General features: G+C 47.9%; 1 protein-coding gene across 2 annotated transcripts in view; it reads right to left on the bottom strand.

The window, feature by feature from the left end:
- Positions 1 to 629: 629 nt before the first annotated feature.
- The window catches only part of ADAMTS17 (ADAM metallopeptidase with thrombospondin type 1 motif 17), a gene marked incomplete at both ends in the record, with an annotated part of 352152 nt that continues 334284 nt past the window's right edge, over positions 630 to 18497 (bottom strand). For both annotated transcript variants that reach the window (XM_082841528.1, XM_082841529.1), the window contains 2 exons: positions 630 to 796; positions 1994 to 2171. In XM_082841528.1, coding sequence (XP_082697654.1) covers positions 630 to 796; positions 1994 to 2171 — 345 coding nt within the window. The remainder of the gene's footprint in view (positions 797 to 1993; positions 2172 to 18497) is intronic.

Genomic DNA, 18497 nt, shown 5'->3' with positions numbered 1-18497 from the left:
CAGACTCAGACTCTCAGGGACAAGACCTCCAAGGAAAAGCCGCGATCTAGAGAGCACGTTCCTTGACAGGGTGGAGGGGCCACGTGCTGGTCCTTGTGGTGTCAAGGGGGCTCCAGCAGCCCGGCCTCTCCAGAGAAGCCTCCTTCCATCCAGGGTGTCACGGGCTTTCAGAATAAAGCCTGCTTTAAAGTAAAACGTCTCTGTTTTTGGATATCCTCCCCCTCCCCCGATACACCAAGCACTGGGAATTCAAACGTCAGAGGAAAGCCAAGACAGGGGCGCCTGTGACGTTTCTCTTGACGATTTCTGTCAGAGGTGTTCCCTTTGAGGTACGTGGAACCTTAGAAATTACAGCTATTTTGTGACTCATGCCTATTTTTTCCTTACCGTAGAAAGCCATCCAGTGGCTGTTAACAATATATTAAGTATAAAAGCACTAAGCAAACGTCAAGTCCACTCTCAGGTTCTAAGCAATTGGGTTCTTGGGACAGCCTCCTGGGTGAGCCGTGGTGTGCTTTGGGGGTCCCAGCCGCAGGACTGGTGTGCTCTCAGGTGGGTGGGCTTTCAACTAGCCATGTCGTCAGGACTCAGACCTCATGTCAGAGCATCGTGGGACCACTGGCTGCCTGTCATGAACTTGGTGGCGGCAGTGGCTGGCGCATCTTGTTTGCATAGAAGTCCCTGCATGTCTGGCAGCAGCGCTGGTACCACCGCATGTCCTGGCAGAGGTTCTTTTCTCGGATGACCCTGCAATACACTGTCCACTGGTCCCGTGTGCATTTGTAGGTCAGAGCAGCTAGGGGGACAGTGGAGAGAGAAAGCCCAGAGGTTATGGGTGGCCTGGGGACGTCATCATGTGCACACAGATGGCCTGTAGTCTGACATAGTCGGGGTTGCCCTTACCCATGTGTACACTGGAGCCTTGCACAGACCGGGGAAACCATGCCCCTGCCAGAGCCACTGTGGATGTGGCTTTCTTATACAAGGGACACACTCTGGGTCCAACCTGACCACTTGGCAGAGTTCAGTGGTCTGGCTGCCTCCTCAAGGCGAGGGAACTGCCCCCCCCCCACTTCTGAGCTAAGTGGTGTATACTTTTATTTTATGGTGGAGAATGTTATCTGTTGGCATTGATAAAACAGAATGGCACAGGGCAGTAGATATCAAAGGGCCCACAAAAGTACAAGGTCACAGCACAGGCAGGTGGTCTGAATCTCCTTCAGGCTCTTGGTAGTGCAGAGAGATGGTCCAGCCTGAGGGCATGCAAAAGCCTGGTGTACACCTCTGCAAGCTCAAAGACCCCCCCAGTGAAGCTGCTTAGAAATCCCCTTCATGTTGGTGGCATTCTAGCATTAGGGAAAGGGACACTGGGTGGGGAAAAAGTTCCCTAGGAGTTTCTAATTGGAAAAGCAGAAACTCTTTTCAATAGAATCATCAGATCAGTGCTAGATATTCTTCTTTTTGTGCCACCACTGGCCGGGGATGTGGCCTGGTAAAGGGCTGGGTTTGGAACACTCAGGTCCAAGCTGCTCACACAAAAGCTCCCTGCTGAATTAAATAAAGACTCCAACCTGTCAACACCTCTGTTTTCTTCTCAAGCATTAGCTTGAGGAACATTCCATGCACACATCACCAAGATTTCATGAATGACACCCCCAGATCCTTCATTTCCTGAAGGATGCACCTCCCTTTGCCTCCTTCATGCACAGGAATCCCAAAACACTTGAGGAACATTCTCCTGTGTTCCTCATTTGTTGGCAGAGGGGCTCAAGTGTTTGAGACCACACTAAACAAACATCTTTTTCATGACAAGGATGAAATTCCATCTCTGAAACCTCAGATCCTCTACAAAACTGACACGTTAGCCTCTCCAGAACTCAAATAAGCCCCAAGGAGGGGGCTTTTTGGCTTATAGAACTCCCACTGCCAGTGGGGATTTGCTGGCCAGGGGATGCAGCAGCCCCAGGAGCTGGGGGCCAGCAGAGGCACTCACCGAGGCGAGGGGAAGTGATGGTGTTCACGTTGATCTTGTCATTGCAGACTTCTTGGTGGCACTGTTTGTAGGCTGCTGGCTTGGAGAGCGTAGGGCACTCATTGCCATGGCGCCCAGTGACCTTGTGCATGCACTGCACCACACGGGACTGCAGGCCCTTCCCACAGGTCGACGAGCACTGCCAGAGACAGGGAGAGCTAAGCTGGGGACAGCTGAGCTAGGGGCCCATCCCGGGCTGAGGGGCTTTGACAATGGCCTCACATCATAGCACCCTTGGGTCAGGGCCCTGCATGTCATTCCTACGTGCTAGAAATAATTGCAAGACAAGAGAGCTTGGCTGCATACCAGCTGCCTGATGGAAAACTGTGTCAAGATGTTAGGGACTGCATGTTTGTGTCTCCCCAACATTTACGTGTTGAAGCCCTAACCCCCAGTGGGATGGCATTTGAAGGTAGGTCCTTTGGGAGGTAATTGGGTTTAAATGAGGTCATGAGGGTGGGGCCCCCATGATGAGATTAGTGTCCTTATAAGAAGAAGAGAGATCAGAGTTCTCTCCCTCCACCACATGAGGACACATGACAAGTCAGCCATCTGCAAGCCAGGAAGTTGTCCCTCATCAAGAACCAAATATGCCAGCACCTTGGCCTCAAACTTCTCAGCCTCTAGAACTGTGAGAAATAAATGTCTTGTTGTTTAAGCCACCCAGCCTGTGGTATTTTGTTACAGCAGCCTGAGCTAAGACACAATTGTTGAAATATTAGTTTATGCTGGTTGCATTTCACCTCCCACCCTCTCATGCCTGTTCCAAGCAGAGAATCATCTGGGTTTTGAAATTCTCCAGTGAGCAGGGTGGCTTGCTGGCACCCAGGAGGGACTGAACCTGATGGCCACAGGGATCTCCCTGGCACTGTGTGCCACATGAGGCTCCTGGGCCTTTGTCCAGCCCTGGGTGTGGAGAGGAGCCCAATAATGATGGGGCTGAATTTCCACAAGCCTGGAGGGTTGGGGGTCAGAATTAAGTAAAGTTACAGAAAATGAAGAAGTGCAACCTTTCTTGCATAACGGACTCATGGACTAATATTGGGGCTAACAGTTTTAATTTAGACACCCAATCCCTAGTTGGCATTTCCAGCATTTGCAGATGTGGGTGTGCTAAAACCAAACCAATGTATTTAGTTCAGCAGACCATCCTGCATTCCCAGTGAGTGGCCTTTTAAGACTTTACTATGTGTTCTGTCTCCTGCTCTTCTTCCCATTCTTCTTCAGGCTCCTTTAAAGTGTTTGACAGGGAACCTGCCAGGTATCCAGCACCACTCCCCCATCCTGCTTGCTAGCCCCTTGGCCCTTGTTTGTTTTCCAGGGAGCCGTTGGAACCGTCTCTCCATTAAGTTGGTCTCCTCCCAGCCAGAGAGCCTGGTCCACATGTGTACTCTCTCCACCTGGGGTCCCCCAGCACACATGCTCACAACCCATGATTTACGGGGTTCTGAGAGCACTCTGCAAAACTTTAATAAAGCAAAGACCACAGGTGTAGTAGCCCAGCTGGAGTTAACACTGGCACCTCAGGGTAGAGAGAGGGGAGCAGGACCTTTCCTCTGAATGCCACATGTGGTGAGGATGCCAGGTGCCATCTGGATCATGTGCCTCCCTCTCTCCTCCCCTTGGGTCTGACCATGGCCTGTGCCGGAGGAAGGGCCTTCCCTGGGGGTCTGTGAGGGGTTACCCTGCACAGGCTCAGCATGGATCCCTTCATCCATGAGAAGTGGCCATCAACTGCGCTCCCAAAGGGGCTTTTGTGTCGCAGGTGAATTCCTCTGCTTTCTAGTCTAACAAGCAGGATCACATTTTTTTTCACTTTAGAAGGATAAAGAGCTCAGAGGGCATGGTGCTCTGATGGGGCCCAGTCTTTTCAAATCACAAAAGAGGTAGGAAAACCACAAGTGCCCCATCGCCTCCACTGCCAACGCCCCCACCCCCCTTGAGAGTCCTGGCATGTTCAAACCAGAATGGGCTCTCCATGACAGGCAAGGCTGTGTGCCTGGCTTCATATCCATCTTCTGGATAAATCCATCAAGGGCTGCTCACAGCCTTGAGAATCCTTTGTGTATGATAAACGCACATTGCTGGGTTCCACCCCAGACCTCAGGAGTTGGTACTGGAGCATTTGGAAATTTGAGGGGTGCTGCAGTGGAAGAATGATGTCACATGAGTAGGTTCCCACCAACTGGAGACCTGGAACATGGGACAAGTGTCATAGCAACGTGATTTCCACCTGGAGGGCGTCTCGGAGGGAGTGGCTTCAGGTTGGGATCTGCTGCATGGGATTACCTGGAGAGCGTTGAAAGGTCTTGATGTCCCAGACCAATCAATCAGTATCCCTGGAGGATGCACTGGGCATCAGTATTTTTCAAAGCTCTCCAGGTGACTGCAACAAGCAGCCAGAGCTGAGAAACTCTGACTTACCCTGAACTTCTTCCCTGTGTCCTGTGTAGGGTGTGAGGAGCTCTCTTTTCTTATGATGAAGTAGTCAAGTATTTGTATACAAATGTGTAATTAAGCAAGAACAGACATCCGCCTGCAGCCCCAACTGCTGAGTTTATATACAGGCGACAGGTATGCTCAAATACAAGAGATGAAGCCTTTCACTCAAAATTATTCTAGGAAAAGAATAAGTTGCCTTATAATTAAGTAAAAATAAAACCTCTCATAGTTCAGGGGCGAGGTAAGGGATACCCTCAATTATTTGTAGCAAGACCACCTGGGGGTTAAAAGAAAAAGGGACACAAAGAAATTTAACTCTCTTCTCCTGGAAGTAGAACACCATAATCATAAATGAGGGAGGATGGTGTAAGAAATTTATACTCTCCAGGATAGATCACATCTTTGGTCACAAATCAAGCCTCGGTAAATTTAAGAAAATTGAAATCATATCAAGCATCTTTTCTGACCACAATGCTATGAGATTAGAAATCAGTTACAGAGAAAAAAATGTAAAAAACACAAACACATGGAGGCTAAACAATATGTTACTAAGTAACCAAGAGATCACTGAAGAAATCAAAGAGGAAATTAAAAAATACATAGAGACAAATGACAATGAAAAGACAATGATTCAAAACCTATGGGATGCAACAAAAGCAGTTCTAGAGGGAAGTTTATAGCAATAAAATCTTACCTAAAGAAACAAGAAAAATCTCAAACAAGCAATCTAATTTTACACCTAAAGGAACTAGAGAAAGAAGAACAAACAAAATCCAAAGTTGGTAGAAGAAAAGCAATCATAAACATCAGAGCAGAAATAAATGAAATAGAAACAAAGAAAACAATAGCAAAGATCAATAAAACTAAAAGCTGCGTTCTTTGAGAAGATAAAGAAAATGGATAAACCTTTAGCCAGACTCATCAAGAAAAAGAGAGAGAGGACTCAAATCAATAAAATTAGAAATGAAAAAGGAGAAGTTACAACAGACACCACAGAAATACAAAGCATCCTGAGAGACTACTACAAGCAACTGTATGCCAATAAAATGGACAGCCAGGAAGAAATGGACAAATTCTTAGAAAGGTATAACCTTCCAAGACTGAAAGAGGAAGAAACAGAAAATATGAACAGACCAATCAGAAGTAACGAAATTGAGACTGTGATTAAAAATCTTCCAACAAACAAAAGCCCTGGACCAGATGGATTCATAGATGAATTCTATCAAACATTTAGAGAAGAGCTAACACCCATCCTTCTCAAACTCTTCCAAAAAATTGCAGAGGAAGGAACACTCCCAAACATTCTATGAGGCCACCATCACCCTGATACCAAAACCAGACAAAAGTACTACAAAAAAAGAATATTACAGACCAATATCATTGATGAATATAGATGCAAAAGTCCTCAACAAAATACTAGAAAACAGAATCCAACAATACATTAAAAGGATCATACACTGATCAAGTGGGATTTATCCCAGGGATGCAAGGATTCTTCAATATACTCAAATCAATCAATGTGGTACACCATAGCAACAAATTGAAGAATAAAAGCCATATGATCATCGCAGTAGGTGCAGAAAAAGCTTTTGACAAAATTCAACACCTGTTTATGATAAAAACTGTCCAGAAAGTGGGCATAGAGGGAACCTACCTCAACATAATAAATGCCATATACGACAAACCCACAGCAAACATCATCCTCAATGGTGAAAAACTGAAAGCATTTCCTCTAAAATCAGGAACAAGACAAGGATGTCCACTGTCGCCACTATTATTCAATATAGGTTTGGAAGTCCTAGCCACGGCAATCAGAGAGGAAAAAGAAATAAAAAGAATCCAAACTGGAAAAGAAGAAGTAAAAATGTCACTGTTTGCAGATGACATAGTAATATACATAGATAATCCTAAAGATGCCACCAGAAAACTACTAGACCTCATCAATGAATTTGGTAAAGTTGCAGGATACAAAGTTAATGCACAGAAATCTCTTGCATTTCTATACACTAACAATGAAAGATCAGAACAAGAAATTAAGGAAACAATCCCATCTACCATTGCAATGAAAAGAATAAAATACCTAGGAATAAACCTACCTAAGGAAGTAAAAGATCTGTACTCAGAAAATTATAAGACACTGATGAAAGAAATCAAAGATGACACAAACAGATGGAGAGATATACCATGTTCTTGGATTGGAAGAATCAATATTGTGAAAATGACTATATGACCCAAAGCAATCTATAGATTCAATGCAATCCCTATCAAATTACCCATGGCATTTTTTACAGAACTAGAACAAAATATCTTAAAATTTGTATGGAGACATAGAAGACCCCAAATAGCCAAAGCAATCTTGAGGGAAAAAAAACGGAGCTGGAGGAATCAGACTCCCTGACTTCAGACGATACTACAAAGCTACAGTAATCAAGACAATATGGTACTGGCACAAAAACAGAAATATAGATCAGTGGAACAGGATAGAAAGCCCAGAAACAAACCCACACACCTATGGTCAACTAATCTATGACAAAGGAGGCAAGGATATGCAATGGAGAAAAGACAGTGTCTTCAATAAGTGGTGCTGGGAAAACTGGATAGCTACATGTAAAAGGATGAAATTAGAACACTCCCTAACAGCATCCACAAAAATAAACTCAAAATGGATTAAAGACCTAAATGTAAGACCAGACACTATAAAACTCTTTGACATAAATCCCAGCAAGATCTTTTTTGACCCACCTCCTAGAATAATGGAAATAAAAACAAAAATAAACAAATGGGACCTAAAGAAACTTAAAAGCTTTTGCACAGCAAAGGAAACTATAGACAAGATGAAAAGACGACCCTCAGAATGGGAGAAAATATTTGCAAACGAATCAACGGACAAAGGATTAATCTCCAAAATATATATGCAGCTCAAGGTTACAAAAAACAAATAACCCAATCAAAAAATGAGTAGGGCTTCCCTGGTGGCTCAGTGGTTGGGAGTCCGCCTGCCGATGCAGGGGACATGGGTTTGTGCCCTGGTCCGGGAGGATCCCACATGCCGTGGAGCGGCTGGGCCCATGAGCCATGGCCGCTGAGCCTGCGCGTCCGGAGCCTGTGCTCCGCGGCGGGAGAGGCCACAGCGGTGAGAGGCCTGCGTACCGCAAAAAAAAAAAAAAAAAAAAAAAAAAAAAAAAAAAATGGGTAGAAGACCTAAATAGACATTTCTCCAAATAAGACATACAGATGGCCAAGAGGCACATGAGAAGCTGCACAACATCACTAATTATTAGAGAAATGCAAATCAAAACTACAATGAGGTATCACCTCACACCAGTTAGAATGGGCATCATCAGAAAAGCTACAAACAACAAATGCTGGAGAGGGTGTGGAGAAAAGGGAACCCTCTTGCACTGTTGGTGGGAATGCAAATTGATATAGCCACTATGGAGAACAGTATGGAGGTTACTCAAAAAACTAAAAATAGAATTACCATATGACCCAGCAATCCCACTACTGGGCATAAACCCAGAGAAAACCATAATTCAAAATGACACATGTGCCCCACTGTTCATTGCAGCAGTATTTACAATAGCCAGGTCATGGAAGCAACCTAAATGCCCATCGACAGATGAATGCTTAAAGAAGATGTGGTACATATATGCAATGGAATATTACTCAGCCATAAAAAGTAACGAAATTGGGTCATTTGTAGAGACATGGATGAACCTAGAGACTGTCATACAGAGTGAAGCATGTCAGAAAGAGAAAAACAAATATTGTATATTAATGCATATATGTGGAATCTAGAAAAATGGTACAGATGAACTGGTTTGCAAGGCAGAAATAGAGACCCAGATGTAGAGAACAAACGTATGGACACCAAGGGAGGAAAGTGGGGCGCTGGCGGGGATGGTGATGGTGGGATAAATTGGGAGATTGGGATTGACATATATACACGAATATGTATAAAATAGATAACTAATAAGAGCCTGTTGTATAAAAAATAAATGAATAAAATATAATTCAAAAAAGAAAAAAAAGAAAGACAAGTAATCTGGTAAGTGGCTATACCCAGAGACTGGGGGTCCACACCAGCAGGGTAAGTAAAGGAAATGGCCAAGGGTCCTAATGCAGTGCAAAATCCTATAAAAGTAAAGCAAAGTCTTGCCTATGCAAAGTCATGCCAACACAGAGCAACATCATGCCATAGCTTGCAAGGCAATATCCAATGAGAACAGTACATTCAGAAAAGGCGGCATCTCAGTGAACTGGGATGGCAGTGCCCTGTACACTCTGGCAAACAGGTGTGAGTGATGACGAAGACAGATGCTGCAAATATTAGGAGGCACTTTACAAAACTGCTTATATTCAACCGTTTTCAACCCCACAGAAACAGGAATTTTATCAGGTTCAACTTCATAATATGATAAAGACAGAAAATAGTAATATTTTTAAATTAAAACATAATATATAAACTTTAAATATGAAATACAACTACATGAATAAGTTACATATTTTAAGTAGGCATTTGACTAGTCCACCTACACCATTAAAGACTTTTATATCTAAATTGGTCGTAAAATTTTTAAAAAGCCCTGCTCCCTGGGAAAGCATGTACGTGGGGCCTTATTTCTGTGACTACTGGGCACTTGGGGAAGAAGGGGCCATGTGTCCTGCTCTACAGACAGCACCAGCCCTTGTCTTCCCATCTTGACTTGGCTCACTGGCGCCACCTGCTGTGGGAGACACACCAGGAAGAAGAGCGGGGTGTCTTCATAGTCCTTCCTGGAGAAAGGGTGCATCCAGGGTGGGGCAGGTAGTGGTGGGGTTTCTGGGTCCCCAGGAAACTCTGCACAGGCTAACAGAGAAGGATCTGGGATTATGGTCTCGCTCCCATGGGCCCCCCTGACCATGAGGTCTGCAGACTCTGCCGGCGGGGCAATTAGCCTGGCTGGGTCACTTCCTGCCCAGGAACACCAGGTAGGGTTTCAATGTCTTTTGCAGGTGTTGTTATTATTTATGTGAAATCAGAGCAAGGGCTCAATCCTATAGATCTACTAAAACCAAATGCAAAATTGACAAGGTCTCTGGCTGGAAAGGATCAATGACCATTGTAAAACTCAAGAGTTTGGGGTGACCTCAAAGACTAGTCTCCCCTCTGAAAGTTCTTAGTCTTGTTTAACATGTTCTGTGGTTGGGTGGGGGGAGAGCATTCATGACACCTCCAGACTATGTGGGCGGCATGCTTGTTCTGTCTGTAAGCTCACCTGTAGGATTCCACGACAGTGTGGAACATTCCACAACCATCCCAAGGGGCTGACCTTGGCCACTGAGCTTGATGGGGGTCAGTGTCTTGCCCAAGGTCACAGATTAGTGAGTGGCAGAGGAGCGACAGGACCCCAGCTGCCCCATCCCAAGGACTGAATTCCATCCTCCTGTATGAATTAGAGGTTGAACTGGATGGAGCTTCTATGGGAGGCCACGAATTAAAAAACCAGGTCACTGCCCAGCTCCACCATTTCTTCATCATCTTTCCCAGCCTGAGTCACCGGTTTTTAATTTTTCAGTCTGTAAACAAACCTGCCGCATGAGATCATGGAGGGTGTCTCCAAAGTTCTGCAGAGACTCAAGCGTCTGTCCTCATGGCTTTCCAACACCTCTGAGAGGCAGGGCTGGGCCTGGTGAGAGGCTGGGGCTGACCCTCAGCTGCTGTCGGGGCCATGTGAGACCCTGCAAACTCTGCCCCTGGGATTAGGTTTTACAGAATTTTAGCTGCAGTCCTGGGGGCTGCCATTCACACAGCTCTGGGCTGTGAATGGCTTGTGCTCACTTGGAAGAACCTTTGAGAATATCGGGTATTTGCTTAGCCAGCCCCACAGAGGCTGCTTCAGAGCATCAGGTGAGGAGACAGGTTACAGAGTAGCACGTACAGAAACCACCCCATTTTTTCTAATACCTGTGTGCGTGTGTGTGTGTGTGTGTGTGTGTGTGTGTGTGTGTGTGTACCTATATAAAAGTTTGGAAGACAAACCATTAAAAAAATTTACTGTGCTGTCATCTGGTTTTGTAGGACTAGTTTTTCTCTTCTGTGTCTTCCCAAGCAAGATAGAATTCCTATGTAATTAAAAATAAAAGTGGAAAATTCCACCAATGACCCTTTGGTGCAGCTGCCACCTTCCAGGCCTGCTGCATTTTCATTTGAGCCGAGTTGGTGCCTAGCCTGCCCCTGGCCTAAAATCCATGCATAACTACCCACTCCTTGGCCGGAGTTTCAGCAGGACAGTGCAGTGGCGACAGGACAGGCCTGTCAGTATGCTGCATCCCCCTTTACTAGCTGTGTGACCTCGGGCAAGTTACTTAACCTATACGAGCCCCAGCTTCTTTATTTGTAGCTTGAGGATAATAAAATCTTTTTTGCAGGATGATTTCCAGGATTAGAGACAGCTTAGAGCAGGTGCCTAGCAGGGAGTCTGGGAAGGACAAACGCTGCTACAATTATTAACAACAATAAGCACACGGCCAAGAGCAGAGAGAGCTGGCCCGGGGTCCCTGGAGGCCGGGAAGGCGCCCTGAGTCACCTGGCCTGCTTAGCCCTCCCTGGGCTGCCATGCCAGTCACCAGGCAGGTGTGGACATCCACCTTTGCCAGGAGCACAATTAGAGATTGATTTGGCCCTGAAGACACACGTGATTCCAGAGAGGCTGCAGGGCTGCATCCTCCTTGTAACCTGAGCTCGCTGCATTAAGGGTAGCACAGGCACAGACAATGAATCTCACCTCCATCGGCCTCCCCTCAGCCTCCACTTTAATTCAACAGTGAGGAGACGGCAGTGTCTCCTGATAGCATCAAATTAGCCCCTAAGCGTTGCTGTGAAGCCATTTCTCAGGCTTTTAAAATCTAAGCAAATAGATGTATTAAAAAACAGATCTGGTCTTCTTTGAAGCACACTGTCACTGTTGGGTAGTTTTTTCAAGCCACTCATGACATTAACATTTAATGTGGTTCCCCGAGACTCAGGAAACCAAGACAAAATGGAGCAGTAATAAATCCGCCAGGAAAGCTCCTTGCCAGATGACCTGGAATAAGTGCAGCCCCTCTCCAGCAAGTGCCTGCAGCTGCACATCACACACAAGGTCTGGGGACCTGCCACCCATCCCATGGGTGGTGATGATGATGATGATGATGGTGGTGATGGCAGTAGTAACAGCAGCAGGGTCCACCTTTTGCCTGCCTCCCGGTGCTGGGCACTGGGCTCACACCCATTCTCATGAGTCCTCATTAATCTTCACACTAACAGCCGCTGTGGCAGGGCCAGGTGCTCAGAACACAGTGGGTGCAGAATACATGTGCACAGACTGCAGGAATAGTGTCTGCAGGGCACAGCACCGCCTGCAGAGAGGCGGAGCGTGAGGCTCAGAGGGTCCACGCTCTTCCCCATGATGTAGCCCCCGGGCCTCCCATCCCGGCGGCTGCCCGGAGGCCTGCACTCCTCTGGAGCCATGCGGCTCTCCAGCAGGGAGGAACCAGGCCTCTGTCACCATGTGGAGGCCCAGCGCTGATGACGTGCTCCACCACGGCGTGGACCCCCTCCTCTTCACTTCTCCCAGCTGTAAAATCACGACTATAAATGACACCAGATTCCAAAGGGATGTTTTGAGAATTAGCTAAAGGAAGTTGTAAAAATCTTGGGAAGAGGAAAACGTGACAGGAATGTTTAATACACACATGAGCGTTGGTTCCTACAGAGTGGAGGACGGGCAGGGGCTCCCTGCACAGGCTCTGGGGTAAGCAGGAATAGGGTTAGGGTGAAATAATGCAAAGATGAACCCTCACTGCACAGTGTGCCCACCCTACGCTCTCACAGAGCCATCCTCTGAGGGGCCAGCCTGCCTCTGAGGGGCAGCATGGGACAGCCCCACATGACAGTCAGGGGGGCAGGGAACCCCCTAAGGGAACTCCATTTTCTGCTCGTGTCTGAAAGGTACTAGGCTGGTAAAATGTCAAAAGCTCCTCAAAAGCATTTTTGACAGATTTCCCGCAAAACTTGGCACGAGCAATGCAAATCTCGGAAGCTGTTGAAACCTCAAATAGTAGGCTTAAACAATGATGAAAATCCCCACCGTCTTTGCTCCAGCCTTGAAACTGTAAATGCTTTCTTAGACACACACACACACACACACACACACACCCCTTCCCCCCTCAACTCATACTTTCTTTCAAACTGTTTTTGAAATCCTCAAATCCTTGAATCCTATCCTCAGCCTTAGCTTTGGGCTCCCCTCAAACTCTCTGAATTCGCAGCCTGCTGACCTACAGGTTCTGGTTGGAACGTTATAGTCAGGGAACCAGAAGGCCCAGGTGACTCCCCGTGACTTGCAAGGGCTGGCTGTCCCAAGAGCTCTTGCTTCTTGCTTCAGATGGGCACCAGGAGCACAGAGAAGGCTACAGGAGCTGTCTCACTGCCTCCCCTCGGGCAGGAGCTGCTACCAGTTTCGTAACTTAGCTCTCCCAGCTTATCAGAGACTGTTTGAAAGACCCCCCACCACCCCCACCGCCCCGCAGAAGGATGGCCTACATGCCCAGCAAATACTGCACAACCGTCTCCTGCCCTGAGCCATGCTGTCATCACGCGAGCCCCAGGTCAGGGCACGTGCTGTTTCATGGGGTCCACACCACATTCAAAGAACTCATCTCCTGTGACATAAATATTTTACAGGCCTGTGTAAGAAATGCAATTCTGATCAGAGATAAGAGACCTGTGACTGTACTGGATGATGATGGTGAAGAAAATGATGATAAAAATGAGCACCTATGCCAAGCACTGCACTAAGTGCTTTACATGGATGCCCTAGGAGGTAGGTACCCCTAAACTCATCTGACAGAGGATGATGCTGGTTCAAGGTTAGATGAGGTCACTGCAGAACAGGGACGTGCACCTGTGTTGTCCTGACCATGTGCCCTGCTCTGAGGTCGCTGATAGCGTGTGTTGAAACCAAAGTGTTCCTTAGGGATGACAGCTTCTCTGATTCAATGGTCATGTCTAGGCAGTGGTTAAAACTTAGACTGGCATGTGGGGGAGGCATCCCCACTCTCTGATCTCTCATTCCACACTAAGGCAGCTGATTTGAGGAAGGACACTAGGTGAATGGAGGGGCAGCAGGGAAATGGAGGGGGCAAAGGCATTGGCCTTTAGACTGCAGCTGACCCTTGAACAACTCGGGGGTTATTCTAAGTGTAATGTACAGTCGGTCCTACGTATCCCCAGTTCCTCTGCAACTGAGGATGCAACCCCGGACCACATACACTGTAGAATTTACTATTGAAAAATACCCACGTATAAGTGGACCCATGCAGTTTAAACCTACGTTGTACAAGGGTCAACTGCATTCAGTTCACTCCCATGCAGGCACCTCTCCTGGCAATTTCTGGGGACCCCACTGCTCTACAACCAGTTCATTTCTCTCCTCTGAGCAGGTGTGGGCCCTGGACTTTAACTCCATGACTCAGTGGCAGGCTCTGTTCACCCACACAAAATGCTCCAGACCAAGGGGATATCTGCCCCCTCTCCCTCCTGCCCTACCCAGAAAAGTACTTAAGTTTGATGACCCTCCTTTCACTGCAGCTTACACTCCCAAGAGTAGTACGGAATGGAGGATTTGCTGATCCCTATCTGCATGCAGAGTGCTGACTGCCTGTGTTGTATGGTTTCAGTCCCAGAAAAGGGCCCTGATGTCCCCAGTGTCTCTTATGTTTGCTCCTGGATGCTCAAGTTTCTTTTATTAAGGACTCAACTTTTTATTTCACAAAGAAGGGGAGACAACATGCATGATCTCCTATAGAGACAACAGATTTATACCACAGTGTAAGTGATTAATACAAAGCCCTTGGGAGAGAAGGTTTTGATTGGTGGGCTGGAGAGAGAGTAGATAAATACTTGACTTTACAACAAGCTTATGCCTATGATGGTTACACCTGAGGCATATAACAGTTCATCTACTTCCCATTTCAAATTAGAAACCTAAGCCTCTGACATTATTATGTACCTGAAGGAAAGGTGGATTAAGAGCCAAAAGGCAGGGACCAGACTCCTAGCCCTTCCATTTACTAGTTTTGTGACCTCAAGAAAAAAGTCACGTTGCCACACTGAGCCTCAGTTTCTTCACCTGTAAAATGGGGATAGGGTCAAATGGGAGAATGTGAGTGAAAGTGTTTTATAAATTCTAAAGCACTGGTGAATGTCAGGGCCACTGTCACTGATCCCAATAGAAGTAGCATCACTCTCCACCAGCACCCTTGTTCGGGGCTGCCCCTGGGAGGGGCTGCATTCATACCTGCCCAGTGGGACTTAGCGTGGCCTGGTGTCTGCAGCTGGCTCCACCTGTCTGTATCTAGGCTGGGTCATTGTCCACTCTTGTACCCTCAGTGCTCAGCACAGGTTGGCACAGAACAGGAGCTCAGGAAATGCTGATTGAATCACAGTGACTTGGTTGCAGGCCCACAGCAAGTGGGAGCCCCAGCCGGGCTGGCTGCCCAGCCTTGCAGGGTTGGGGGGAGGGGTCAATCCCCACCAAAGCAAGTGTAGGCTTCAGAAGTGGTGCTGGGGCTGAAAGCTTTCTGGAACAAGCCCCTGTAGTGACACAAAGTCTGTTCATTTCTGAGGCCATGGAACTTGAGCTCCCATCTCTGCCCACAACACAAGAAGGCAGCTAACAGCAGTCCTGGGAATGCACCGACACAGCCATGTTTGAATGGGAGGCTCTCCCTGGCTTCTTCCTAGGGCTCTGCAGCTACAGGTACGTGCATGCTTATGGCTTCATTTGATCTCCTAAGGCCTCTGGGAAGTGCTGGGGCTCAGGTATGAGGGGCACATCTGGGGCTTGACTGAGGCCTCGCAAGTGAGGTCAGTCCCCTTCCAGGGGACCTCCACAGGCACCAGGAAGTCAATGACCACTTTTGATCTTTTCTGTAAAAGGGAACGCCATACTCTTAACACAGAGAGCCAATGGTTTTCTTTAAAAACACTGTCTATTATAATCCCTCCAGAATAATTTGCTTCTAATTAGAAACATCCCATCACTTCAGTGGTGATTAATGCCTCTGGTCTTGAAACTGAAACATCTCAACTTCTGATTAAAAGACACGCTGTCCTAGAATGAAATGTGATTTCCTCCTCTCCCAGTTTCAGTGACACCTCCCTCCCCACCCCACCCCCAGGTTGAATACATGGGCCCAGCATTTAGTGGGAGAAAACAATGATTTGCACAGATCTGGAACTAGCTAATATCCCAGGAGGGCAGGCAGCTGCATGGCAGTTTCCAAACAGAGCAGAGCAGTAATACTGCCCTCAGCAGGGTTGGGAATGTGAAGTCGGTCTCTCGGATGGGATCCTGGTTAGGGTTCGGCCATTTGCCGAGGCTGGGGGAGGGAGAAGGGGCTCCAAATCCCCTCCAAGCCTGCCCTGCCTCAGCAAGGTTCTGTACAGGAAGGGCTGGATGCCAGACCCCTCCCGAGGGATGCTTGGTCCTCTCACTTCAGGAAGTGCAGGACAGCACATGTGTTGCATGTATTTGGGCTGGCCTGTCCATCATCTCCCTGGAGATAGGCTTATCTTTCTCAACAGCACCTTAGGGCCAAGTGATAGGAGATTGCTTGGAAGGAAGATGTCAAAGTGTCCAGATACACTGGAAATCTGACAGTGTTCAGACTTCTTTCTACTTTCCTTTTGGGCAACTTGTTTGCTACCTTCAAAGCCTGGCATGTGGGAGGTTTGGATGCTGGTTACAGGAGCGTCATCCACGCTGATTGGTTTAAAAGTGCACTGACCCCAATTGTGTGACAAGGGCACAGCAAAAATAACACATCGATCAGAAAGCAAATCCAGTCTGAACAAGTGAAAATGTCAGGGGAAGATCCATCCCCTGGAATCCACTTCTGTCGGCCTGGTCACGCAGTGAGTGAGGATAAGGGCCCCATGGGACCGGTATCCGTTCCAGTTCTCCAGAGCAGGCACAGGGAAAAGCAACGGACAGATTTCTGCTGCTGTGCTGGGGTGGGGGTGGGGGGCGTGCCAGCCTACCCAGTGATGGCGGCTGAAGAAGGCAGTGGCAGTGAGGTGAACAGCTGGCGTAGGGTCTCTCGGTTCAGTTCTATGCAGTCCCCACCACCGCCAACCCTCGTTTCCAGTGCGTGCACACGTGCACACACATATATACACACACGCTGACTTCCAGGTCAGTGTCCCTGCAGTTCTCAGCCGGGAAGAACTAGTCTGCCCTGGGCCCTGGCTCTGGCCAGACCTGCTTGGGGGGGAGCAGCTGGCACCAGTCCAGGCCCAGTGCTCGTCCCAAAGGCTGGATGCACACTGATTGGATGCCAACCCCTGACAAGAGCCCAAATCTGTACATGCCCTTGATCTTTCTTGTTCTTACTTCCAGGGATAGCTGATCAAGCTGGCTGTGGCAAAAGCAGGCACTGCGGCCTTCCAAAGCCCTACTGTCCTGAAGGCCAGGAGGTATTATTCTCTTCGGCTGGCTAGGAAGAGGAAGGCCAGCTAAAGGCTCTATTTTCCTGGAAGCCATGCCCGATAGGCTGTGGTGGGGGGAGTTTGCTAGAATGTGTGCCCACGTCCTCGGCAGAGGAGGGGGCCAAGTGCTGCATCGAACTCCTCAGGCACTATTCACATCCTTCCTTGGATGTTCTGCTGCTCCCAGGACCAGGAAGTACAAGACACTTAGGAAAATAAAAGTGTCCACCTGGTCCTCAAAACCAGAACGATTAGGCTGGAGAAACCCAGGTAACGCCCATCTGCAGGGCACCACCCCATTACGGCGACTCTGGAGCCCTCACTCACTCTGTGTCCACCATGTGGACGGAGCTCTGAATTGGGGTTCAGAAGCTGGACTCTGTCAGAGAGGAGTGGCCAAGTCACTTAACCTCTCTGAACCTCTCCTCCCTCTTCCATAAAATGGGGATAAGCACCCTCAAAGGAGAGGGCTGGTGCTGGGCCGCACAGGGGTCACTGCAAAGAGAAACCAATGCTGGGGCCCCAGACCCCCCATGGGTCTGTGCAGCCCAGGCCTGAGCTGACCCCTCTCCCTCACCTCTGCTCCCTGCCCAGGGACACCTGTGGCCACGGGAGTCACCCTTTACTAGTACAGGCTGTATTTAGGGTGTGACCACAAAGACCCCTCAACTATAATGACAGCTTTATTTTAATTCACACCTGCACATATGGAATCCAGGCAACATTATTCTGCCTGGCCAGGCAGGTAAATAAAAGCATAAAGTGGCTGAAGGAGTCAGGGGAGCTGGAGGACCGCAGTCTGCGGAGATGCACCCGCCCCTGCCAGGCCACAGGTCACAAAGGCCATGTGTGGATATAGGCCATGTTGCGAGATTTCTGTAGAAAGTTCCAAATCCAGATTTTCAGGTGAAATTTTCCCATTTTTAAATGCTAGCAATAAATTCCAAACTGTTTAAGATATTGCACAGGCCACACAAAGCCAGTGGCTCTCAGGCTGCCAGTGTGCAGCCTTCGAGCACAGGTATCAAGAGAAACAAACGGGGAGCTTCCAGTTGCTGAGACCAAAGGGAAACACACTCTAGGCTCTTGTTGGAAGTTTTCATCAGAAAATCAGACATCAGAAATTTTACAGTGTTTGGGAAAAGGCTCTAGAAGACCCACTGGATGGTTCTCAGGGGTGACAATGGTATCTATCTCAGGTATGGGTCAAATATATCAGGTGAATGAATAAAGCAAGGGTTAAACAGCAGAGAACAAATGCTGTTTACTTAAATTCTGTTTAACTCTCCTGCCCCAAGGCTCTGGGAGATGCTGTCGTCAGTCCTCACCCCAAGGGCCCTTTCTCCTCCTGCATCCTCCAGGCCCTTGACCAAGGGTCCTGGAAACAATGAAGTGCTATTTGCCCATAGCCCCCTCTGCATCTGCTTGAGGACAGACTCCCACCACTGAGTCTCTCTCAATGGCAGGGTGGCCAAGCCCACTGCAGGATGCACACGGGTCCCAGACTGG

Source organism: Leucopleurus acutus (genome assembly GCF_964270905.1).
Source record: "Leucopleurus acutus genome assembly, chromosome: 1".
Taxonomy (NCBI): domain Eukaryota; kingdom Metazoa; phylum Chordata; class Mammalia; order Artiodactyla; family Delphinidae; genus Leucopleurus; species Leucopleurus acutus.
The sequence above is the reverse complement of the archived record's forward strand: the minus strand, read 5'-3'. Positions and strand labels throughout refer to the sequence as shown.